The sequence below is a fragment of the Ammodytes marinus genome (assembly GCF_949987685.1).
Source record: "Ammodytes marinus genome assembly, chromosome: 7".
NCBI lineage: Eukaryota > Metazoa > Chordata > Actinopteri > Uranoscopiformes > Ammodytidae > Ammodytes > Ammodytes marinus.
The window spans coordinates 13,798,759-13,825,761 of NC_137211.1; the positions used below are offsets into that span (position 1 = coordinate 13,798,759).

General features: G+C 41.2%; 2 protein-coding genes across 3 annotated transcripts; one reads left to right on the forward strand and one right to left on the reverse strand.

Moving 5' to 3' along the window:
* The first annotated feature begins 2,041 nt into the window (after positions 1 to 2,041).
* On the forward strand, positions 2,042 to 8,868 carry tnnt2a (troponin T type 2a (cardiac)). Its single transcript, XM_080031279.1, has 11 exons — positions 2,042 to 2,094; positions 3,299 to 3,328; positions 3,627 to 3,651; positions 6,513 to 6,576; positions 6,823 to 6,939; positions 7,047 to 7,124; positions 7,225 to 7,335; positions 7,460 to 7,569; positions 7,666 to 7,756; positions 7,887 to 7,927; positions 8,753 to 8,868. The coding sequence occupies exons 4-11, from the start codon at positions 6,520 to 6,522 to the stop codon at positions 8,784 to 8,786; spliced, it is 639 nt and encodes a 212-aa protein (XP_079887405.1). The 5' UTR covers positions 2,042 to 2,094; positions 3,299 to 3,328; positions 3,627 to 3,651; positions 6,513 to 6,519; the 3' UTR covers positions 8,787 to 8,868.
* A 1,445-nt stretch (positions 8,869 to 10,313) lies between these two features.
* pkp1a (plakophilin 1a) lies at positions 10,314 to 26,910 on the reverse strand. 2 transcript variants are annotated; one of them, XM_080031252.1, is made up of 15 exons: positions 26,575 to 26,910; positions 24,282 to 24,400; positions 21,347 to 21,544; positions 21,066 to 21,256; positions 20,386 to 20,527; positions 19,513 to 19,720; positions 18,889 to 19,057; positions 18,367 to 18,484; positions 16,245 to 16,409; positions 15,957 to 16,121; positions 15,483 to 15,636; positions 15,178 to 15,361; positions 13,584 to 13,668; positions 12,674 to 12,791; positions 10,314 to 12,523 (listed from the first exon to the last, which is right to left on the reverse strand). In XM_080031252.1, exons 1-14 carry the CDS (start codon positions 26,762 to 26,764, stop codon positions 12,717 to 12,719), a joined length of 2,163 nt encoding a protein of 720 aa, XP_079887378.1. In that variant the 5' UTR covers positions 26,765 to 26,910; the 3' UTR covers positions 10,314 to 12,523; positions 12,674 to 12,716. The 2 variants fall into 2 exon arrangements, with proteins under 2 accessions (XP_079887378.1, XP_079887377.1); XM_080031251.1 differs by having other exon boundaries at positions 10,314 to 12,791.
* Positions 26,911 to 27,003: the final 93 nt, after the last annotated feature.

A 27,003-nucleotide genomic window follows, 5' to 3' on the forward strand; every position in this document is an offset into this window, starting at 1 on the left:
GCGTAATCTGAGCACAATTACTTAGCTGGAAATCATTGTCTTCTACATGCACTAGTGTTTCATTGGAATTAAAGATGTTTTAATCACTGTGCTCCTGAAAATGATCATGTCAAACTGACGTATGAAAAACACATCCATAACAAATTGTGTTGTATATACAGTGTATGAGTATAATTAACATGGTGTCTGCATGCGTTTCTTATTATAATTCAGCACAAATTTTCGAGTTTTCTTCTTCCTTTTCCGTGTAATTACTAAAGGTGTTATAGCCAAAGTAGTCGTGGTGTGGGGTAGCAGGTGTATGAATGATAAACTCCAGTTTGGGCTTCACATTATGCGATTACTCCCTCTCTCTTATGTCTTTTTCCTGGCTGCGTGGTTCAGAAGAGGAGGCTGCTGAAGGTACGTGAGCTCAAATCAAGCTCTGGACAATTGATTTTTTTTTGGGGGGGGGGGCATGTTTTCTGTAGGACAAATCTAAAGGCATTCACCAGAGCAACAGGTGGAATGGAGAACATTGTTTGTCCTGCCACTCAAAAATGTGCCTGATGTAACAATAAAATAACCGTGACTAACATGCTAACGTGATTTGAAATAGATTTCTTTCTTTCTTTCTTTCTTTCTTTCTTTCTTTCTTTCTTTCTTTCTTTCTTTCTTTCTTTCTTTCTTTCTTTCTTTCTTTCTTTCTTTCTTTCTTTCTTTCTTTCTTTCTTTCTTTCTTTCTTTCTTTCTTTCTTTCTTTCTTTCTTTCTTTCTTTCTCAGTTCAAAAGCTGGCTGGCTTCACTTAAACTCTGTGCTTTTGCTCAGCAGGGGAACAGGGGGTAGAGGAGGAGGTGGAGGAGCAGGAGGAGGAGGTTGAGGTGGAGGAGGAATTGGAGGAGGATGCAGAGGAAGGTACTGCTTGTGCTTTGAGCTGTTTCTTTTGTGGACAAAGTGCTTTTATCTATCAGGTGTCTTTCTGTATCCTGAGTACTATAAATGGTAATATAAATGGTCAAATAACTATATAAATGTGCAGAAATCAACACTACTGATTCATTTAAATCACATGTACATAACTACATCACATTAATAATTTATCATTTGATGATGTATTTTTGTGTTAATTCTGTCATGTAAATCTTAATTGGTGTATGTATTCATTGCATGTATGTATGATTTTAATGATTTAATGTAGGTACAAATCATTACATCATTGTTTATGCTCTTTAGTGTAATAATGGATTAGCAGTGAAAACTATAAAAGGCCCAAACAAACATTGTCAGATTCAACAAAGTCAGTCTCTCTTTGCCGTCAGTAATGGAGATACTACTGAAGGCTTCACCTGATGAGATCATATATTTGGGACTATGCCACTGTACACTCTCTTCTCTTAAGTTCCCAAACACCGGCTGAACTGTTTATTAACTCTATATGCGCGCACGCACGCACGCACGCACGCACACACGCACAACACACACACACACACACACACACACACACACACACACACACACACACACACACACACACACACACACACACACACACACACACACACACACACACACACACACACACACACACACACACACACACACACACACACACACACACACACACACACACACACACACACACACACACACACACTTCACAAGTACTGGACTGCTGTCAAATTGTAATACCAGAGCTGGGTAGCTCATTCTTATCTGATCACTAGTCTCTGCCTGCAAGGCATTGAACAAACGGTTGTCTCCTCTGGAACACCACAGGGTCAATCTGACAAGCAAAGCTTGCACATAATGCATAACTCTCTAAAAAGTGCAAAACAAGCCCCTCACTCAGCAGGAACTAAGGAAAAGAGAATGAAAACATACTTTATTAAGTTTCGGGGCTGTTCTCCCATCTCAGTCCTTTCAACACAAACGTGTGAAAAATGACAGGCCGCTGTCGAAATAAGGCAGTGATTTAAGATTACGCCCGGAGCGTCAGAGCGTGTCAACATTTCTAACTCATTTTTCACCATATGCTGTGTAACCTCTTTCTCTGCCAGAGGCCGTGCAGGAAGAGGAACAACCTGCTGCAGATGAAGAGGCCAATGAAGATCAAGGTGAGGGGGTTTAAAGTGGGAAACATTGTTGTGAGGTTGTTTTTATAGTACAGATATGTAGCGTGGTGGTGTGTCCGTGTCAGTGGTGATTTATTAATTTCCATCAGAGACAGGTAGGAAATTGATCTGCTATCTCGGTCACAAGTCACTTCAGTATGTGACAGCCTGCAGTCATTTGATAAATTCAAGCCCACATGTTTTTTTCTCCTCTCTGTCCCCATCCTACTCACACCAGACACAGCCACTGAGTACCAGTAAACTCTAGGCCTCCCCTTCCCTCCCAGCCCTGAGGCTCTTGCTTGTTAGTCACACTTAGTCGTTGTTAGCTGTTATATTTAATCAGCAATATTTAGGCGTTTCTCTCTTTTGTTGCCAATCACACGAAATGGGAGGGATGTTAGTCAGATTCAGTCGCATCTTTCCATCCAAAAAAAAAAATCATATATTTAATAAGTGAACGCCCTGTGAGTCTCCTATAAACTGTGACACACGCTGGATAGGTGACTTTTCGAGTTTTTCTATCCACAGTTCATCCTGACAGTTGAGTTTTAATGATGGCGTGGTGATTGTTAGCCATGCTCAATGATGGCTCCAGAAATGGTGTTGATCAATCCAACACTTTAGACAAAAAAAAAATTGTGTTTCCCAGATGATGTACTTGAATGACTTCAGGCGTAATCCCCTGTCTTTTTTTAAATAGATTTTTTAATTACATTTGACATGCAGTGAACAGCGCTACAAGGCCTGAGCCTTTATGGTAGTACGCCCTCTACCCATTACACAATCCCCTGTAGCACCGCTAGCAGGTCACCTTGTCCTATACTCTGGTTCATGGCCTGCAAAATGAATGGCATTCCCACCAGCCTCAGGCGTTCTGTGTTTAGTGCTTCTAAGCAAAAAATGTTAGAGGTCAAAAGATGCAGATGCAATACCTTCTTTGGTGAGAGACTACTTATCTCCTAATACTTAGTCTTTCTAGCCATGATATGCGCCTCATGCATAAATAGCACACTTCACTTCACCAAACACATACCAACACAGATAAGTAAGTACCTGACATCCGTGCTCTATTTTGGTCTCTCTCTTCTTTTCATCCTTCATACATTTTTTTCTGTCAGCAATCCTAAATCACTCCTGTCCCCTCGCTTGTCACCACACAGTCACAAATGCTCACAAAGCTCTAAAGTATTTTTGTTTGTTACAGGTGAAGATGGGGAAGCAGAGGAGGGCGAAGGTAACACGGTTGGATTATCTAAACTGCACCAAAACGAATGTTGCCACGACATTATACATCTGTTTCCCTGGAATGAACTTCATTTTACTCATACTAGGATGACTTCCAGATAGAATATCTTAATCTCCAGCTGTTATGGGAACACACAATGGCTCCATTGTCACAATTTGCAGAAATTGGCTGGTAGGATTAGGGCAAACTATGCTGTACTTTTGGTGAGAGTGTGTGGTCTGGACCAGCAGTATTTTTTTTATACTGTTTATATAGATAATACTCAATACTTTTTTTTTCTCCACAGAGGAGGAGGCCAAACCAAAATTCAAGTGAGTAATGCTCAGCTTAGTTAGTCTTAGCACAAAGACAGGGAAACGGCATGCTTGGTTTCCGTCCTTCCGTAACCTTTATATCTTGTTTGTTTAATTTGTACAAAGTTACTGAGCCCAGCCAAGAAATTCTTCGGTACATTAATTGTTGTTTTTACACTTTTGTTTTAGTGTGGGTTAAACAAACGTGCTAGAACATGTCAATTTAGTGGTGCTGTTAGGCAGGTTTTGTTACTGTGCCCTTAGCCAGAGCTATAGCTGTTTCCCCCTATTTGAGGCTATTAACGTAATCGAAGGCCTATTGCGCCAGATTGAGGCACATTGTGTACATCTTCAGTGAAATGTACACACACACACACACAAACACACACACACACACACACACGATACACATATTTATAGATTCAGTTTCCAAAACTGAGGGCCATAGTATGTTGTATGTCCATCCATCCATAAATCTGCTTGGAAATCATAGAGAAAAAGACGCCCCTACGACTCCAAAACTTGCCAGGAAATCATCACTTTCCAAAGATTTGTCTGCATTAAAGAGGACCTATGATGCGTTTTGACTTTTATGACCTATAAACGTTGTTATGATGATTCATAGTCATGCTTAACCATACTAAATTATCAAATAATGACTTACATGCATTTCGACGTATTCCCTGCTGACCGTCTGGGGTGTCCGTGCAGAGCACTAAACACTATTCTAGCCAGTCGAGAAGTCACGTCTTCAAAGCGGTCTACCCTTTCATAATTTGTGACGTCGCATAAAAATTTGTGACATGACCACGCGGATGTTTCCATGTATGGTAATGCTGTCACTTCCCTGTTCGCGTCTGCCTCGCGCCCTTATAGGTCCATGCTCGCGCTTCCCGCCACTGAAAGTGTTCCGGAAGGAAGGTAACCAATCACAACGGAGTGGGGTTTGCAAGAGGGGGGGGGGGGAGGGTAGCGGAGATGGCCGAAGCACACACACTCAAGTGTTGACAGGACGTGCTGGATCGCCAAAATAAGAGAAAGAGCTTCCCGAAAATCTACATAGTTTTTTGGGATGTGATTCGTGTCCGGTTGCTCTATAGCTGTGTAAAACAAGAAATTAAGACCAGAAAAGTAGTATAATAGGTCCTCTTTAAGGTGATCCAGTTATAGGTGTCTGAGCATGGCCAACAGGAACTGCTATTACCTAGTTCTGCATACTTTCACCATATGTGAAAGGCTATAGACAAATAAAAAATTATCAATGCTCAAGTTGTGGCTAGCACACAGCATAAATCACGTGCCGTTGACATCCTTCAAAGCACTATGGTGGTCAAAAGACTTCCTTCAAAAGAAAAAAGAGCAACAGAAATGATACAATGCAACAATAATCCCTTATGGGTTCATAAGGTCCTATCAAAATTGTACCTTACCTGAACCCTGCACGACTAACCTACATCTAAAGCCAATCTCATCCTTGCTCTAAATTCTTATGACTAGCATAAATCTAGACCTTACTCCCATGAAAATGTAGATCCTAATATTGATGTATATAATCAATATATTAGGCAGTATGAAGAATATGAATCGACATACACTGCATATTAAGGCAACAAATCTAAAGGGTCGGGGCTGGAACATCAAAATGAGAAAGACTTCCTTTCTCAGTCTCCAACACCGTGGTTAATTAAAGTTCCAATTAATCTAGTAACACTGTGGGAAAAAATGTTAGAAAATAAGCAAAGAGAACAATATTGTATAAAGAAGGTGCTTCTGCATGAAACCCGTTGAAGGAACATTTGTTTGGAAACTCAACCTGCTGCTAGATTATTCTCATTTGTCAGGAGCAGTTGTGATTAAAGTAGCTATGAGTAACATTTAAATATCTTTTAAACAGCCTCATGTTTCCTCTGATAATCATAAATTACCTTTAACAGCAAACGAGACCATCAGTGCAAAGAAAGACGTTTTTATATAGTCTTTATTAATGCTTTTGGTCTGGTCGCACACCCAGTCCGATTTTCGGTTCACTCGTGCAGGCTCTATGGTCACATGTCCGTATTGGTCGCAGATTTCAGTGTGGCGCAGCAACGCGATTTGAGAAGCCTATCCCTCCAGGTGAGGGAAGGGGAGCGGGAGCCTTGTTTGAGACAGTTATTTGTCGTCATAATGACTGATAACGGGGCTGAACCATCAAAGAACAAAAAGAGAATGCAATGAAGAAAAGCTAAAAGGGAGAGGGATATAGGCTACGGGCGGGACGAGGGCGTTGCCAAGCAACGTATACACAATTTCACGGGCGAACTAGACTGCAGTGTTTACTCCTAAATGAATGAGCGGTTGGTACAACACAAAGTTTGCTTTGCTTCACCATTATCAGATAACCATTATTCATCTGAAATAGTTATTATTTACATTAACAACACAAACACATTAGCTCATCATCGTGATCCATACTAACTGCTGTCTCTCGTTCATTCGCTTTCTGTGAGGACACGTAATCTTTCAGCTCCGTGAGAGAGTAGTTAGGTGACACTGCTGCATCAACTCATTGCAATCAGGTGTGTGTGGCACTGACTGGCATTAGTTGATGCAGTGTCACTAACCGCTCTCACGGAGCCGAAAAGAGTCCGTGCCCTCACACTTTCAACACACGGACATGCACTATATTGCGCCCTTCTCAGTTGACACTCGCACGCCTGGCACGAGCTAGAAAACAGCTTTGCGACAGCGGGCGTCGTAAAAATACTACCGCTTTTTTCCAAAGGGGCCGCCAACGGACCATGTTACTCGTAGTGGCTTTAATGCATACCTTTTTTATTGTTCCCGATAACTCTACTCAACGTCACCCTACAACTCACTTTTTATCCTTCCATTTCCAGGCCATTCATGATGCCCAACCTCATCCCTCCTAAGATCCCGGATGGAGAGAAGGTGGATTTTGATGTGAGTGACAGACTGGAAATCAGAGCAGTATATACTGTTCATAGAGTTTCGCATAATGGTGTATCATGTCCTTTTAAACATCACAAGGTGTTATGTTGGAATATATATGTCAATATTTTTCAAGTCTTTTGCTACTTTTCAGTGAATTTACACTGCAGCCCCCCATTGTTTTTTCCCCTGTGAATGGTCTTTTGTGTTTAGACCTGTGTCTCTTTAATTTGAGCCCAATAACCCCTGTTTCTTTAGGATATACACCGTAAAAGGATGGAAAAGGACTTGATGGAGCTTCAGACTTTGATAGAGGTTCACTTTGTGAGCAGAAAGAAGGAGGAAGAAGATATCATTAATCTCAAGGAGAGGATTGTGAGAGCCCTACACTATCGCCAATCAAATATCAACATATTCACATGTACGGTGGTAAAGATCTGCTTTAAAAGACGAGCTAACATTTGGGATGATCTGTCGTGCAGGATAAGCGCCGTTCGGAGCGAGCAGAGCAGCATAGGATCCGCAGCGAGAGAGAGAAAGAGAGACAGAAGCGTCTCGAGGTAACGTTGTGTTGCAGCTGCTGTGACGTCATTCAAACTCGATATACCTCCTCCCATTTCACCCCTGGTCCCTTTCTTTGTGCATCCACGTTTTCCTCAGGACGAGAGAGCTCGTAAGGAGGAGGAGGAGGCCAAGCGGAAAGCGGACGATGATGCTAAGAAGAAGAAAACCCTCACCAGCCTCCACTTTGGAGGATACATGCAGAAGTTGGTGAGGTGGTGGGGGGGTTGTCATGGGGGGGGGGGGGGGGGGGGGGGGGGGGGTCCATACATACAGTAGTTGAAAATGTGAAGGATGTAGACCAGAGCCATATTTCCTTTTCACTTTCCCACAGACAGAAAAGCGGAGTGGTAAGAGGCAGACGGAGAGAGAGAAGAAGAAGAAGATCCTGAGTGATAGACGTAAAGCTCTGGACACCGAGAACATGAGCCAGGAAAGACTCAAGTAAGAGGAGACACTTTCTTTTTTTTTTGGTAAAGAAATTTTTTTCACAAAAACATCAACCACACTCTCCCACTGGTATGTGTCCCCGAATCACAGGGAGAAAGCTCAAGAGATGTGGGAGTGGATGTACAAACTGGAGGCAGAGAAGTTTGAACTGCAGTACGAGCTCAGCACGCAGAAATATGAGGTGTGTATTTGTTTGTTTGTTTGTTTGTGTGTGTTTGTGTGTGCATGCGCAACATACACAACGATAAAGGCAGGGCACGTGATTTTGTTGACCTCATTAGAATAACATTTGCATTATTCCTTTGTTCCAGATCAATGTGCTGAGGAACCGTGTCAGCGACCATCAGAAAACGTAAGACTGAACTCAGAATCTCATTTTAGTGCCACACACACTTTTCACACTAATGCACCACACTAATTGATGCCTGCAGTGCCCATGTTCCAGAACAAACATTACGACTCAGGTGAAAGTAACTTGTGTACATTTGTATAGCAATGGCTTCTTCAAGGAATTAACTTGGCTTAACTAGGCTACTGAAACAGGTAGTGTTAAGGTCGTGGGAACTTTCTTAGGCCTGAAGTTACTTTGTCACATTTTGCACAAATGCTCTCGGTGTTCATGCACCAGCCTATTACTCAATGTATTAAAAAGCTTTTTTAATTACTCAAGTTTAAGGAATAAAGGTGGGGCCCTAAGATCATGCTGCAGTATGCATGGAAAAAAACAAAAAACCCTCACGTTCTTGTGTGCATGTTTATTAGATATCACCGTGGACAGGCTATGTTGCGTTCCTTTGAGTCATCAACACACAGTGAATGGCATTTTGGAGCCAGAAAAGCGACCTGTCACTTTCCCTCCCTGTCACTTTCCCTCCCTGTCCCAGCCCAGTTTCTTATTTTGCTTGTCTTTAGAACTTCACAAGCCCCCCTGAGGCTCTCTTACTCTAACTGGGAGAGCAGGCTTTTATGGCTGGGTGTGGCATGCAGGTCGGCTGTCACACCCGTCACAGACAAACTGAAAAGACTGATGGAACATCCGAGCATGTCTCACACAGTGTGCCGATTGCCTTGTTGTTTTTGGAGTGGATTTGGAAACCTCGTAATGTCGACTTACACAAACAAGTTGTGTCTGAGGCCTAGTGTGACTTTGTTGTTTTGGATTTTTATTTTCCAACAGATCCAAGAGGACCAAAAGAGGGCTGAGGAAATGAATGTTGTGTAACCATCAGCCCCGTCCAGCAAACACCGCCTTCCTGCCACACCCTGGTCCCAACCTGTTTCCCTGACACCATCACTCACACTATTCAATTATATACATCTTTTGTTTTCCTTTTATTCCCATCCTTTAAAGTGGATCCTCTGGATTTAAAGGTGGAAATAAAACAATCTTAGTTGAATCAATGGCTTCTTTTCATTTTCAGACCTCCAAAACATGGGTGCATGAGTGATACTCAGAGTAAAATGACTCTGCATATGTTCAGGACATGAATGCAGAAAGCCTGGAGCAAAGACGGGAAAAGGCATCTTCCAACTCCAAGAAACAGGCTCTGACATGACTGGGACTGACATGATGCTCCTTGGGCTAACGCCTAGATCTCCACCCAATACACACAAAGCTGAAAGAGATTAAATATACATTTACCCTTAATCCAGGTGGGAAAATCCCCTATAAATAATTTAAAAAAAGGCTTCCTTCAACACCTGCTTCCCAACTTCTCAATCAAGGCCTATAGTAAATCCTCTCAAAGTGAATTTACAGCAAAACTTGGTATTGGTGAATACCATTTTCGTCAATGGTGTGGTTGTGTCTGCAAAATATGCTGGAAAGGTTACAACTTGCATTCCATTTGGTGGCGGTAAATTCATGAATTTTTGGCAAGATTTGATGAAACTTATCTCAACTAATTAAAAGCACACACACACAAACGCACACACCTACTTGCTGTGGTCTAAGGGTGGAGTAGTGTGTCGCCGTAATGTCTGTATCTTTGTAAAGCACTGAAACGATTAGGAGAGCAACAAGTTGCAAACCTAAAATAATGAGCAGAATATGTCAGGTTCAAAGTGATTTACACCCATGAAGGATAAACATATGAACGGCCTTGAGCCGCTGAGGATTTATTTTTGCTTCCAATTTTGTTAGTGATCGTTTTTTTTAACCTATCAAGAGAGTGCCACGGTAAAAATTAAAACGGAGAGTGAAAACAGTTGACAGTGATTTGATAAGAGTTATCTTAATTAAGAACAGGCGGGGTTGATGTAAAATCAGACCCTTAAGTTAAAAGTTAAGTGAAAAGGAACGAGAAAATCAACACGTGCAAGGGAAAAGATATCCAAATTACAAGTAGGTTGAAAAAAAGTCAATCGTTTTGTGTATATTGTGAATAATAAAAATGAACAATTAATGTAGTTTTTGTGAAACCAGTGCAATGTGCAATGGACACATTAAAAATCTGCTTTTTGGATTCAAGCCTTCAACAATCCCACCAAACTGTTGCTCTCTAGTCAAAGAACAGTATGCAAACACACACACACACACACCCACCACAAAAACCAAGCTTAGAATGAAAACCTGGATCAAAAACAGGCACCAAAAGCAATAATATAAATGTAGACTTAATTAGTTCAGAAGATGCACAAGAAATAATCAAAAGACTTTACCATCTTCCAATATGGTTTGTATATGCACATGGTGCACTTTTCATTGGTTGTTGAAGAAAAGACCACTATTCACAATGTTGTCTTCATATCTGTTATTTATTCTATGTACAGACTGGGAAAGTGTCAGGGAAAGCTCCTAATTATATGCCACACACACATATAAACAAACATTTATCAGGAAAAATACATTCTAAGCAATACTGACAACAATCTTTCAGGCAAATGAACCTCAGCATAACTATATTTCTCAAATGTAAAAACAGTCAATTGGAGCAACATCTGTTTTCAGAAAACAAGCCTATAATTGGGTTATGAGAGCAGATAGGCTACTGTGTAATGAACCTTAAAAGCGTTATAGATAAGGTGGCAACAAGGTTTGAGATGAAAAGTCTGTCTGCTTTTCAAATAAAAGCAACATTTTAAATGTTATATTTGAATGTGTAGCTCCTGTGTTGGTGTGCATGGATTGTAATTCCTCAGACTTAAATTTGAGGGCACAGCGCCTATATTGTTTACTCAGTGTGTGTCGTTTCATTTAAATCAAAGAACACTCAACAGACCGACTGTGTTCAACTGTTCAAACATTTTATATTGGACGTCTTCTGAATAAAAAAAAATAATAATTATTCCAACCCAATTCCTCAGTTTATGCAACAAACCCAACAATGATGAAATCAGGCAAACAAAATATAACATACAATTTGTAAAATGTTGATAGGCTTAGAACAAAGGCGCTTACTACTATACTTTAAAGCAATAGTTCCATATTTTAAGAAAAACTATTTTCCACTGAACACTAGATGATAAGATTTGATATTGCTCTCATGTCTGTTCTTTAGATATGAAGCTACTGCCAGCGGTTGGTTAGCTCAATATACAGTATCACAAAGGATTGGAAGAATAGCTGAACTAGCTTGGTCCAACGATAACATGTTTCCACTGCTTAACACTCGGTTGTATAATCCAACTACATTTTGTTTCGCAATGCGATTTTACAGTTCCCATTAACCTTTAAAACCACAGAATCTTTTTTAGCAGAGCCAGGCAAGCCATTACTGCCCATTAGCTACCTTTGTGCTAAGCTAAGCTAACTGGCTGCCGGTTGTAGCTACATATTCAATGTTCAAACATAAGAGCGGAAACAGTCTTCACATCCACTCTTAGTAAGACAGTGCAGAAGAATTTTTCCCAAAATGTGAAGCTATTCGTTTGACTACTGAGGCGAAGCATGTTTATGTTAATTGTTCTTATAAAAAAAATATCTGAATGACAGAATGAAACAGATGACAAAGCCAAGTAACACAATTAAAAAAAAATCCACCAGATTGCATCAAACATTAAGAAATGTAGCATGTCTTTGCTTTCGTATGGAGAGTACATTTTGAAGAAACTTTGAAAATAGAAATAGTATCAAAACATTTCTCATCACTTTCATTATTGGCTGCTGCTCAGTCCTCAAGCAGCCCACAATAGTTATTTTGTCTTTCAGCCACTGTGGACAGTCACATTTGACAACAATGCCACCCATGCCTTAGGTAACTTTCTCGGCAGATAACACTGTCAATCCAAACTGTCTGGTGTACTGTGGTTCTAGGCCGTAGGAGCTAGGCCTCAGGAAACGCACACTTAACCAACCAAAGACATGCTTACACATTTCTTTACACACACATACACATATCCAAATATTATACATAATCTCAGGATTATTCTTAAAGGTCACATATTATGCTAATTTTCAGGTTCAAAACTGTTATTTGGGTTTCCACTGCAGACACTCCTCTTTTCAGCCTCTGTTTTAGCTAAGGCCCACCTTGTAAAAAGCTCAGTCTGCCCTGATTGCCCAGACCTACGTGGGGGCACAGCCACCAACCGCCAGCTCAACATGATGGACTGCCAGTTAGATTCAGGCGTATTTGAGAGTGTGCCAGGTCAGATTGTTAATGAGGGGGCGTGGCTTCCCCGTTGTGACATCATAAGGGTAGTGTATCTGACTGGGGTTTTTGAAAGCAGGCTTTCGGAAAGGTGGAGGTATCAAAAAAGAGAATTGGTTGTTTTTTTCATTACTAGTGTCACCCACTACACACACTGGGGACCAAAATTAATGTTGAAAACCGTGAAAAAGTGATTTGCATAATAGTTGACCTTTAACTTTCCTAAACTAACTACAACATTTGTTTCACTCTTAATTGACAGGCTTTCAACAGGGTTATTATGTGAAGAATTCTTTTAGTCCTCTCCTCATTGCTAGGGTGTGGCCAGAGTAGTGTTTAAACATGCTGGTTTCCATCTGCAAGCACACAGGCGAAAATGTGCAGGGAAAGATGCAGAGAGAAAAGACACACAAAGGAGACATAGTTGTAATCCTTCTGATACTAATTTTGAAAAAATAAACATAGTTTGGCCCCATAGAGCCTTTAATTCTGAGATCAAATCATACCCCTCAGGTGGCTCTGTGGTGCCATTGCACTTGTCCATTGCACTCAGTCCATATTTTGGAAGAAATTGTGCACTCCTGTTGTAGTGTCATTGACAAATTGTGATTTGGCCATCCCCTGCTGTGGATCCAAAAGTTTAAAATAAATCAGTAAAGGGTGTCACACAAATGCAACCACACACACACACACACACACACACACACACACACACACACACACACACACACACACACACACACACACACACACACACACACACACACACACACACACACACACACACACACACACACACACACACACACACACACACACACACACACACACACACACACACACACACACACACACACACACACACAAAAAATACAACACAGCCTTGCTGTTATTGAAGGAAATGTATAGTGCCTCTGAGGAAATTCATGGCAGTGTAAACACCTCTCTTTCCTGCTCTACTTCTCCCACACTTTTCTCTCATGATTTGTTGCATGTATAAGCATAACTACCATCCATGTCATAGTCAACTAATTTGCTCTTTTTCATAAATCAAACTTCCTTCAAGAAAACTCTTTTCAATGTATTTGAGCCTGTCCCCGCCCTTTCCTCCTCTGACTCTTCCGATCTTTCCATTTAACATGTATCGCTTCGCCCATAATAGGCAGTGAGCACTGAAAACTAGTCTGCCTGGATTCCAATGTGAGTTTTGGGTGGGGCAGGAGGGAATGGAAAGTGACTATGTGAGAGAGGAGTAATAATAACCCATTTCAGCTGGGACCTCCCACTGCTTGTGCAAAGCAGCACAAACATGTGCTAAGCTTTAACCAGATACACACACACAGCAGCTTTGTTTTGTGGAATGATGCTCACAGTCAGTCTCACTTAAAAAAAACATTTCAGCTCCTTACAACTTACCTTCTTTATAGATTTCTGCAAATTCTTCTCGTCCCATAAGCTGTAGAGCAGCAGGGAAGCTGTTTTGCTGCCCTTGGGGAAAGACCTAGGACAGAGGAGCAGACGTCAGACAGTAAAACACAAATGGTTGTATGGAAAAGAAGCAATTTAACTCATGTTTGGCCAGTTAAATGCTTTTAATGTGAAGCCGCAGCCTTAGGAAATGCTCTGTTTATGATAACAGTAACTATAGATAGTGTTTTATAATGTAGAAAACCACGTCTCCCCGGCATTAACGGTGGTGATAAGAGTTTAAGAGTCGATAAAAAGCCAGCAGAGCACACAAATCTTTCAACAGCCAAAGTGGCAGGTAGTCTCAATAACTTACTCTCATAGACTGAATTTACCCACATTTGGCGAGTGTTATATTTGAGCCCTGCATAAGACAGCATTGCCATTTATATGGTGACGCTGGAGTTTCATCTTCAAAAGATTTCACTCAGGAACCTGGTTTCAAAAGTTAACATTTTCAGTCCCCGATAACGCTGTTGTTGTGTAAATGAATAGCCGGAAATGTAAAAATACTTTTGCGTTTGTGTTGAAAATGTGACCCTCTGTGGTAGAGACAATTAACGTTGTCACATCCTTACAGTGGAGGTGAATGCAATTTTGTCTGTAGTGCTCATAGCATTAAAAAACATCTTTCCAGATACAATTCTCCTATAACTCTGGATATTTCAGAGAAAATGTTGTCTTGTGGTTTTTTTGAGGATTTATTTTAGCAAGTAACTCAGTAAGTATGTTTATTTATAAAGCACCTGTCACAGATATATAAATCCCAAAGTGCTTTCCATTAAAATACAAACACAATAAAATAAGAAACAGACAACAAACAGACAGTTTCAAATTAAGGCATTAAAGATTATTAAAGGAATAGTTCACCATTTTAAGCTTGTTACCTCACTCTCTGGCTCAAGGAAGGTGACAGAAACTATTCCTGTAACTGTGCATGTATTTTTGATATAGAAATGGGCAAAGGTCGCTCATCCAGGTTACCTCAGCTCAAACACTGGTTGTCAAGGGGAGCAAGTCAAAATATAAACTATAAAACATCACTAACTGCTCCTGTGTGCTTTTTGGGACTTGTTTATTTATCACATTAAGTTGCACTCTACATGTTTACATGAAATGTCATTTAAGAATAACATACATACTGGAAGGAACCAGAAATTGCCCATGACTGTCACGTAAAAAAATCGAACCATTCCTTTAACAATCTTTAATGACGGAAAGAAAGCTGAAATGGAGCCATGGTCTGCCTTTTGATCAAAAGCCTGTTTTAATAAAAAAAAAAATTCAGCTGCTTCATAAAAGTGTTCACACATTCGAGAGATCGCAATTGTAAAGGGAGGGCATTCCTTTGGGAAATTTGGGAGCGACCGCTTATAAGCACAATCATTACAGGTTTTAAAGTGGGTTTGCGGGACAGCCAGTAACTTTGTAGAAACTATTCCGTGTTCTGTAAAGTATCCACTGTAGTCATAGGCGGATACAACTCTCTCTCTTACTCTATCCACAGGGTGAATAAATGAAAGATGAATAAATAAAAGCTCACCGATTCTGGCTGAGTTCAGACAGCGATGACACCAGTTCTGGATTAATGAACTTCTTGCCGACCTCAGGGTCAGCCAACATCAGACTCTGTACTGTATTGCAAACTGTTGCTACAGTATCGTCATTACCTCCCATCTCCGTAGGGTTAGAGAGGAGGCTGGTGAGCTCAGGCAGAATTTGCTTGGCTACAGAGAAGACACAGGAAACACACATTTAATGACTTTTCTTATGGACTATCTCTACATTTCTGTAGAGAACATGATACTATGAAATCTCATATCAATATCTCACGCTCTTCTTCCTTACCCATGGTGGGCTGCACACTGCTGTTGCGAGACATGTTTGCTAGCAGGGACGTGGCCGTCTTCTGCAGGCCCTTGTTTGAAGACTGTAATAGACGAGGAATGTGCAGTAGAGCCCCCAACTTTTGAACCAGAACATGGCTCATGGCACTGGCACCCTAAAGGAGAAACAAAGACAAGGTAGAAATAGGAAAATACATTAAATGTTTTGCACCGTAGCAGTCCACACTAATACAATAATTGCAATGCAATACCACATCAAGGTGATGTAATTTTTTTGACATTTGCATGCTTCTCACCTTCCCCTGTTCATACTTTTTCCACGTGTCTCTAAAAACCTCTGAATCCATGGAGAAAAACTCCAACCTTTTTCAACTAACTATTCCAACTCTCTTTACCTGTGGTTTAAATCTTTTCTTCAATCAATGCTTCCCCACCCATACACCTTGATCCCAGTAATGATCTGCTTGGTACTCACCATTCCCTTGCTGGCGGTGAGGTTCTGCAGGGCACCACAGCAGGCCTCCAAGGTGGCATCTTCCTTGGACGAGCCCATTAGGGACAGGTAAGTCTGCATAGCTTTGGGATGGCACAACCACTTTGCACCTGATGGTGTACTGGTATCTGGCACATCAAAAGGAAGCTGTTGAAAAAGACAATAAAGAGATGAGAAGGAGGGTGGATTGTTAAAAGAGGAGAAAAGACCTGTCATCATTTAGCCAACAAACAGAGGTTAGGGTTAGAACGTGAGGTAGTTGATGCCCACCTCATCTCGAAGCTTGCTGCTCCTGGGGCTGAAGCATCCAATTGTGGGGCTTTTGTCGCCAGGTTGGCTCTCACTCCTAGAGACGAAAGTGCCGAAGCACTCAGGTGACTCGGCCTCCAGTTGGTAGGACAAGTTATGAAGGATGCATGCACAGTTCTCCACAGACTGCAGAAGAGGAGAAGAGTTCAAAGTAATACATTTCAGGGACTTCTCTCATAAATGTGTCCATTATTCATCGCTCCTTACAATAGCAGATCTACTTTCTGACTTACCTGCCACACTTTTGTTTTGAAAATAATTTGGGGCTAATACAATATGAAAATATTATTCTTGCAAGTTTCCCAACTGCAAAAATGAAATATACACACATCATGCAAATCTCATTCACTACAACTATTTACTAAGGAAAGCTGATATCTGTGGTTAATTGTTCCGCATTTGTATCTCTGGGTTACAATTTAACTCAAAAGGCAAGCATATATGGTATAATGGCTAAACGTTTTTAAAACTCTGCATACACCAAATCTCCCTGAAGGAGGCAATAGGTTAAATGTTATCATAACAACAATATGGGAATAACATCCTACTTGAATTTCCCTTAAGGTCCACTTTTCCAGCACACAAAGGTACATAATTTTTCTGTCTTTATTTGTCATTTGTGGTTCACAATGCATGTTGATCAAGCAAACTTCCATTAAAGTCTTCAGCAAGTGTGTTCATATGCTTGAATAGATTAATTCATCTAAAAATGCCATTAAAAGGTGAAGTAAGCGGTTTATTTATGTTAATATAAGTGTTAATTCGCTCTTTATTCATACAGTGATCACTTACATAATGTGCGCGTTTCATAAAGCCGATCTCTCAGTCAGCTGCTCTGCATGTAATCGGCAAATAAACTTATTGGAGGATCCCAAAATTTTTATTCAATCACAAGAGAGAACGCTTCAAACCGACACCCGTCTCACTCATGGTCTCACTGCCGGTGCACGCCAGAGCAACAGATGGGTGAATGTTTATGCGCCTACAATGGCGGAGCAGGTAAAAATCCTTCCCAATGTCTGTTTTGATGGTTTTTATCATGTTTTATCACACTTATGGATCTGAGATGATGCTAGATAACTCCCTGCTTGAAGACCGCAGTGCATTAATATGGTGACGTAGGGACGAGCGAGGGCACTGCTAACTGCAGTAACTGACAGGAAGTTAACTAAAAGAACCATTCCGCTTACAGCATCTTTAACACACAAGTTTAAGTTAATTAAGTTAGGTTAAGTTAAGTGGTTAGTAATTTAATAAAGCTTCATATTACATAACCCCTGGGATTCCAGATACAGGTTTCTTCAAGAAGATAACTTTACAGAGCAGACAAAAAATATGTTCTCCCAACAACAGCAATCATACTCCACTACTTCAAGAAAGAAACACGGTTCTTGAACAGACGTGGAATTAAGCACACATTCACACCCAGAACATCCACAAAGTAGCAGGTGCTCAAACAAACACTAGCTAAATATAGTATGCTGATTGTGCCTGCAGTATTTACCTTATGTGTGTGTGCACCATAAAAGAGAGGGACAATGTGTGAAAAAAGAAACAATGCTATATGAGCAAGAAAAACAATGTGTTGTTACAAACAAACAATGCTACACGTCTCTCTAAAAGCACCGTAGCAATACCAAATCAAAACGGCAATGAATGCAGATTCTTTTCTGAAGCCTTTGACCAATGTGTTTTTCCTTGCTTAATCGATTAATAGTTCTATAAAATATCTGGAAATATAATAGGGAACCATTCCTGTCACAACATCCCTCGGCCCAAGAGGGACTTTTCAAATTGGTAAATAATAATAAAGATTATTTTTTTGGGCATTTTCAAGCTTTATTTGATAGTACAGAGGTGAAATGGGGAGACAGAGAGAGAGGGGGGATGACATGCAGTAAAGGTCCTCGGGTCAGATTCAAACCCGCGAACACTGTAACGAGGCCTGAGCCAATATGGTACGCGCTCTATCCACTACGCCACCGGAGCGCAAGTGCAAACCTTTTAATGTAATTTCTCTTTTTTATACAAATACGAGTGGTGGATGGGAAAAGGTTCTGTTGATAGATATAACAACGTTTACCTTGTCATCGGGGTTCTCCTCTGCCACACAGGACTGCATGTAACTCATGAGGGAGTCGATGAGGCCGCGGCACCCTCTCATTGCCTGCCTCTCCTCTTTCTTGGCACAGCTCAGGTTCCTAAACACATTTCAGCCATTGGTTTCAATCCACATGACAACACCAACATAGAATGTCCAGAATATTATAACTGACACAGAGCTGTGAGTGCCTCAAAGTGTAACTTGAACCACCAAACCCTGTTAGTAAACTCAACTTTATGCACAATGTGCATAAAACTTAATATATAAGAAAGTGACAATTACATCAATGTAATTCAAATTAAACATCAATGAATAGCACACATATCATTTGAAAAATAGAAAAAAGAGGCATAAAGAACAAAAGTGGTGCTCGCTGTTCTTTCTGGTTCCAATACATTGACGTGAATATGGGGCATGTTTGACTAGAGCTGCATCTAACTATTATCAATCATCTAACCAAGTCCATGCACAGAGGGGCTGGTTTTCATTCATTGTTCTCACCGCAGGCACCCAGTGGCGTTGTAGAAGACCTCAGGGTGTATGTTGTTGTTTGCGCAATTCTCTGACCAGCTAGTGAATGGTACCACTACATTCTCAGTCAGACAGGGCAGGGCTGTAGCTATAAGTTCTTTCTTCACCTCGTCAGCAGCGGACAGGTTCCATAGCAGGCCTGCAAATTGGAAGACGAGTATAACAAAGTAAATAAATAATAAATATATTAATAAATACATTTAAAAAAATCTTCCGTTGCATTTCTGATAACACCATGAGACATGTAATCCACGCATCATGTTGCGTCCTTTTGAATATGAGTTTGTTCTCAAAAAACCTAATGACGCAACCAAAACAAATGGTTAGAAAATTAGGAAAGTAACATTAATATTATGGGGTTACCCTTAACCCCTGTTGACCTGGTCTGATTTTTTATGTATTCATTTTGCACTCTCTTTGTTTTAGTACACAACATAAAAATAAAGTTTAAAAATAGCCTTATGTTAAACATGGTTTTTGCCCACACGAGGTGATATTTTCCCACAGGGTTAGTGATAAGACATTTCTGTTTTGATAAAGGCCCACTAGGCCAGCATTCTGTGCAAGATTTCGAGCCCCATTAGAAATACCTACCAGTGATTTGTTTCTGGGTTTCAGTGGAATCTGTCTCCTTTAGCAGTTGCAGGGCCTTAGCTATACCGCTACATTGCTGAACCTCCAGCTTGTTGTCATGGTTCTCAAACACCAGGTTCCTCAGAGCCGCAGTGGCTGCCTGGCTCACTCCAGGGTGGCTGCTCTGCATCAGGACCACCAGTTGAGGGATGCCCCCCATTTCGAAAACCTGTGACAAGGAAAACGTGGAAGGACTGAGTGTGGTTGAAAATGTACGACTTGAACAGGCGTGGCAATTGTTGTTCTGTTCAAGTTATGAGCAGAACTAGCAGCCAAGTGCAGTGAGGGATACATTCTTTCTTCCTATCCCCTCCAGAAAGGTCTTCATAGAGCGCTCCACCAGTAGTATTACACAATGGCTACGTTTTTTTTTTTTTTTTTTTAACCTTTATTTATACAGGTAAATCCCATTGAGACCGGAGACTCTTTTGCAAGGGAGACCTGTTTTCCTTTCCCATGTTACCATTCACACACACATTCATACACCGATAGCAGGCTAACTATCGACATTCACACAAGGCAAGGTGGGTGAAGTGTCTTGCCCAAGGACACAACAACAATTACACAGATGGCAGGGCAGGGATCGAACCTTCAACCCTTTGATCATCAGCCGACCCGCTCAACCAACTAAGCCACAGTCGCCCACGTTCACACTGCACGCCTTAGTGCTCACTTTTGCATGTATTGCTCGTACACCATTTTTTGTTTGTTTGGAAGCAGTCTGAACGTAGTCTATAACACATGCCTCACACAAACATTATTTGAGAAAAAAAAAATGCAGTGTATGTGTGCATGTTTAGAGGTTGTGTCTGAACATATAGAGAAGTATCGGACCTCTTGTTTGGTGCGCTCCTCTTTGTAGGTGGCATGTTGGATGAAGGTGGCTCCGCACTGCTGGTAATTCTCCCCAGGGTTAGACAGGAACATTATAGCATCCTTTAAGGTCAGGTCCGCCACTTTTTTTTGACTGTTGCCACTGCAGTTAACAGGGTTAGGAAACAGGGTTAAAAGGAGATTAGGAAATCAGGTGCTAAAATGACTCTGATGATACCATAAGTGATGCCACATGTTTAATAAACAGCATGCATTAAGTTGAAAGCAAGAAATAGCTTTTGTTGCATTTAAAAGATAATGCGCTTGTTACTCCTTTGTAACATGATACCTGAGCAAAATTCAGGACAAGGACGGTGCAGGATGAATATTTCTTTAAAGTACAAAAGCCATCACACAGCAAGGGCTGCAGCCAAACCCTTCAATAATGTAACACTGGACTGCAATTGGAAATAAACCTTTACCCCTTACTTAATGGAACCTTTACCTTAAGACTGCAATATGATCACTATTTACAACATAATCATAGATATAAAATGTAGATTTGTTTATGTTTTTTTTGTTATCTGATTGTGACAAATAGGGATGTGACCGTTATCTAGTACATGTATAATGTTGCACAGGTCAAACCATTCTTGTTGCGTGAAAATGTAAATGAAAGCCAAGCCGCCAAGGGAACTTACGGTAATATCTCCTGTAACTTGGCTGGTTTGAGGGTACCCATCTTGCCCTTACTCTGAAACACGGTAGCGGGCTGCTGGACAATCTGTGTCACGCTGGGGCTTACCAAAGGAGGACCATCGGTCACAGAATAGGAGCTGTATCTATTACCTTGAGCCTGGTACTGGCCATGGAAACTCTTCCCTTTGCCTCTCTTGAAGAAAAAGAGTAAAATGACAATGCTTATACAGTATGGTGCTGTGGAGAACTTCCAATGTAGGTAACTTGAAAATAACTGGCTCACCATAACAGTTCCAATTTGAGTTGAGGGAACAGGAGAAAATGGAGGAACCAAGGCAGGGTCACTGCGACTGGTTTTCAGCCCGTTGGCTTTCTGGTTCCAGTTGGAAGCATTGTTTGATTGTTCCCATACAGCTGACTTGCTGACAAATGATCCGCCCAAGTGTCTATTGTTCAGAGTGTGAGTCCCTCGAGTATTGATCTAAAAACAAAAAATATATGGCCCAGGAGATTTACTTACATATTTATTAATCTTACATTTAAAATGTTCAGGCATACACAACATTTATTCAGTTTAAAATAATACACACAGGGCGCATTCTAAGATGTGTACACTCGTGTGTCATTGAACACTGTAGCTCGGCTAGCGGTGGCTAAATGACAGAAAAAAACATTAACCGCTAAATCACTACATCACCTAAGTCACCAAAGTAAGCATTTCAAAGAAATCCCATGTAAACCTATACAGAGGAAATTGACCTGACTGAAAGCCTGTAGCCTATACTTTGACTTTTCCTCAGCTTATGTTAAAGGCAACAGAATTCACCAAACAACCTCCCAATCCTAAGAAACATAATATCTGTCATTGGAGACGAACTCAAGCAGTTCTCTCACAAAACCGCTGGTGCAGCCGAGCAGTTTCTCACAGAGGATCTTTGTGTGAGCAAGTCCGACACAGCACCCGCTAAACCTGTCTTCACAATCCTGATAAGCACCAAACAGCTTCATTTTCATGTTAACTTATAACACATTGTTTATGTATACATTTATTTGGACTTTGCTCTTTAGACTTTGACAAAACTTAAATAAGAAATAAACTGGTCATAGCCTAAGTAAAATGACAGAACATGTCTTGTTAATGCTTTAACGATGGGTCATTCTCACACATCCACCTCGGCTCCTATTGGCTTGGTTAAACAAATTACAGTTTAAATCACACATTTTGGGAAGAGGAACATTTCCATTGGCCTGAACACACACACGCACACACACTCTGTATGGTTCTGTGTACTGACTCTCTTTCTTGCTTCAAACCGGACAGGTTGCTCGGCTACCAGCCCTGCTACTTAGCAGCAAAAGGCCCGATACTGGGCAGATACGTCAACAACATCTTTGATAAGAACTGACAGTGTGTACAGTGTTTGGGTACAGCCTGACTGAGCCGCCTCACACCAGAGGCTGGACAAGAGACAAATGCAAATTGAGCAAAGCAAACAGAAGCAGCACAGAGAAGAAAGCAGAGTGCTGCTACAGTGAGCAACACTGCTTCACGGTATACCAGTGTAAACATGATGTACACAGGTGTCAAGTACTGACTGACAGACGGACCCATCTAATTGTTTAGCTCTTTAACATGTTAGGGTTGCGGTAGCTGCTTGGTTGGTTATAATACATTTCCATTTTGTTTCTTTACTTAATCCTATAGTTTCTACCATCTATAATTCTTTCATTCAATGCAGCAGTACTGTGCGACAGGTGTAATACAAAGAGCCATGTGCATGACAAAAAAAGGTATAGCTAAGACAGAATGTGTGGTTACTAGCTGAGAGGCAGCTGAAGTAATTATTTTAATAGTTGATAGTTGAAGACTTGTGGAATTTAGAAAGTAACTCAACAACCAAGACAGAAACAGAAATAAAAATACAATTTGACAAAAGACGTCTTTAATGATATGATGATTATGAGCCTTCATCAGCGCGAACACTCACGCTAGACATGCCTCAACTCATTGTAAGTAGGTCAGCTCAGGCCAACCCAACTAGCAATAACACATTCACACACACATAATGCAGCCCAAGAGCTTCCAAACCCGCACACACACACACACACACACACACACACACACACACACACACACACACACACACACACACACACACACACACACACACACACACACACACACACACACACACACACACACACACACACACACACACACACACACACACACACACACACACACAAACACACACGCGCGAATATACACACACACACACGTGCGTGAATACACACACACACACAGTCAACATTACTCCATGGAATTTGGCATCTCTTAACCAGCAAAGCCATGTCAGATTCAATGCTTCATAAAACAGTGTCATAAATTATCCGTTGCTGAAAGGTCCCTCAGTTTTGGGATTAGCACAGACGTATAGACCTGTTGATCCTCTCTGTGATGCAGTTATTGCTATCACAAATAAAAAAATCTTACATATCAGGGAGTGTCTTTATAGGACCACATTAGCCTTTTTGCATGTTAAGCTCGCATACCAAAAAAACTAAAACATTATTTGTAGCCAATACATTTTCAAAGAAGGCTCTAATGTGTTTTATATTTTCTCAAATAAATAACCTCGTCATTGTAGAAATTAAGCTTATTTGCAGCAAGATTCAAACGATACCACTCAAATCTCCATTCAATATGAAACTGGAGCCTGCAGAGGGTTAGCTTAGCATAGGGGCGCGGCACCGCTGCGACCCTGCAGTTACACTATCTCCTGTCCACCCATGTTATTGTCACTGTCTTGTATGTTTCTTGGAGAGGTGTGTACTGAAAAGGCAAATTTCATTGTGCTGTAACGGTGCATATGACAATAAAGCTATCTATCTATCTATAAAGGCGTTGAAAGGGTGAGACAGCAAGTCTAGCTCTGTCCAAAGGTAACACAATCTGCCCGACAGCAACTCTGGGTTATGTTCTAGATTATTTCTTGGTTTCCTAAAATCTCTGCTGGTTGCAGGATTATGACATGCTCAGGACCCTCGTCATTGTGAAGAATTAGGCCTATACTGCAAGCATAGTATATCTCATTCTGTTAAAAAATTAATTGGCTAGATAGAAAAAAAAAACATTCAAAACTGATCAGCTGTAATGTGTTTGTGAAAGGGTTTGTGCTTCCATTCTTTGTGGGCTGTTGCGTGAGAGAAATAATTACCGCTTTGTTGATGCTTGTTGACATAGACGAGTTGGTGTGGCTGTAGGTCCCATTCGCCTTGGATGGAGAGAAGCGGAACGTTCCAAACTCGTATGTTGACAAAGTCTGGGGAAATAGGCCTGTTAACAAGAGAAGATGTAAGAGACCCAAACAGCAGGAAGACACAAAGAGCAGAATAATGCGACAAAGGTAGTGTCATACAGAACAACAACAACTAATCCAGAGATAACATTTCACTTTCCCTCAAGGTGTTATATGGGCGGTACAAAGACATACAGATTCATGTTGACATGGTTATGGTAACATTGATCATGATATAGACTTCCATTGAGCATCGAACACAATGACTGATGTGGTAAATAATTTAAACTGTGTTGTAAAAAAGATCATTCACTTGTAAATTATTCATTATTCTTCAATGTTACTATCTAGGAATGAATTGCTGATAATATTTTTCGCTCTTTAACCTCTTTTTTTTCTCTCCCACAAATGGCCTAAAAGACCTATAGGCCTACTCACACTTATTACAGGTGTTGTACAGGTCGCTATGTATGACTTCACTTCTCTTAGTCAGACAGAAAGACAGACTCGACGTGATGTCAGACTCAGACAAAGTCAACAGGCATTCGCCTTGGCCTGTGTTTTTTCTACACTTAGGTTAATCCAGCCTTTACAAGTAGCAAGCATGTTTAAGCACATTTTGTCAGTCTGTCTTGTCAGATGATATATATGGGAAGCATGCAAGTGTCAAACACAGCGCTGTGACAACACCACAACGCGATAAAGCTTTTAAAAAAAACAGCACACTCATCAGCGTCAACATGCGTGAAGTCTGTGTAGTAGGAACTCTACAGAATTTTCCAGAAGTTACTTAAGATCCATCTCATAGAATAAAAAAAGCCTTACAGGAGTGGTTGTCTGAGTCCCTTAAAAAAACACATATTCCATTTGCCCACTCCTAATATCTAGCCAAGCAGATTTTTTTTAAATGTTTTATTCTTGGGTTTTGCAATAGCCTTTGCCTCTGAAACCTCTGCGAACAGCAAAACAATATGTTCTTCCAGAGACAATGGACCAAATACTCTGAATAACTCACAGATGGAAAGAGTCAATTATCAGGGGTAGAAGAGACATTTGTCATGCACAACTAAAAAAAGGCACAGCCGAACCGAACCATACCATACCGTACCTGCCTTTATTCTCTGAACGCACAAAAAGATATGTAAGAGCAGTCTGATTGATCTGGATGAGCTATGTAGGCCTATCTCTTCTTGTCTTCTACTTGCTTGTTGAGCACATGTTTCCCCCTCTACTTTCTATTATTTACTGGACGACAACCGAAAACCCATTGTGTTGGCACAGCGGCAGAAGTGACAGGGACTCTGATATCTCAAAACCTCAGCACATAAAAACAATCTGCACGGCTTGATAAGTGCTCGAAGATGTTTGAGAATAGATGCCTTTTTCTAGTTTGGCTGACCTGCCCCTTTAAACATGACAGAACAGATTTGCTCTTGCTGTGTTACCTGGTTGTGTGCAGCTCTAACCTGGTCCTACTTCTTATTTAGGTTTCTGTCTACAGCTGGAATTTGACCAAAGCAAAGTAGGCTATTCTTCACTGACAGGTTCTTCAGTTTAGACTTCTATTAGAAGCTTAGTTGTTTTACTTTATGCATTGCAGGGCACAAACAGATAAGAGAAGTATGTTCCTGTTTTCCATATGGAAACCATGCAACCATGAATGATCACATTTCACAAGACACAAAATATGTTTTTCTCTATTTTGGTGGGGCTTTGGAATCCCTCTTGCCAAACACCAGAGTTATTTTGCAAGACTATAATCTCAAAAATGTGTGTGTGTGTGTGTGTGTGTGTGTGTGTGTGTGTGTGTGTGTGTGTGTGTGTTAAAACTTCACAGGAAAGATGTGGCACATTCAGGACAAGTAGTCATGTCTCTGGCAGTGCTTCTTGTTCAACAACAAGGATCACAAGTCACACCTGTATGAGTGACACTGCGCCTGCGGCTACTGTCACCTTAAAAATTAGGCCTACAGAACTCCCATCCCAAATATTCTTGCTCTCTCTCACTAAATCTGCCTTAGGCTGTGAATGTGTTCCCTATGTTACGCCTTAAAGAAATCTCCATTATGCTATATTGCTTTGATATGAACGAGTTAACATTTTAGGACGCTGACCATTTACACAACAGGCTGAACTAGGCTACACCATTGTTTGGTTTATTCTTCCAAACATCCTGAAGTTTTAGAAAATACATATTTTCCCCATAGCCTACTTGTTGGTGAGGGAGACGACGAGCCGTTCATCCCATGTTTCGACTTGGTCCTCTTGATGGTGTGCACCTGGTCCAGCACGCGCCGCTGTCCCGTGCGCAGTGTGTCGTCGGAGGGCAGCGCGAGCGACGTGTCCTCCACGGTCCGGAGACTCATCGCCGATCGCAGCGGATCCGGAGCCATCATCTTCATAGCTCGGTGTCCTTCCCGCGAACGGATCGACAGGACCACTTTCCCGTAAGTAAAGGAAATAGGTGCAGGAGCTTAAAGGAGGTGTACGGCGGCTCGGCTCGTCTCGACTCAACGAGAGCAGCGGACCTGCCAAAGTGTGCAGGTAGGCTGAAATGTTCCCAGAGCGGAGGCGGGGGACTCCACCCACGGGACCGCGCCCCGTCGAGGTTGGGTCCGGACGGAGAGAGTTCACATGCAGG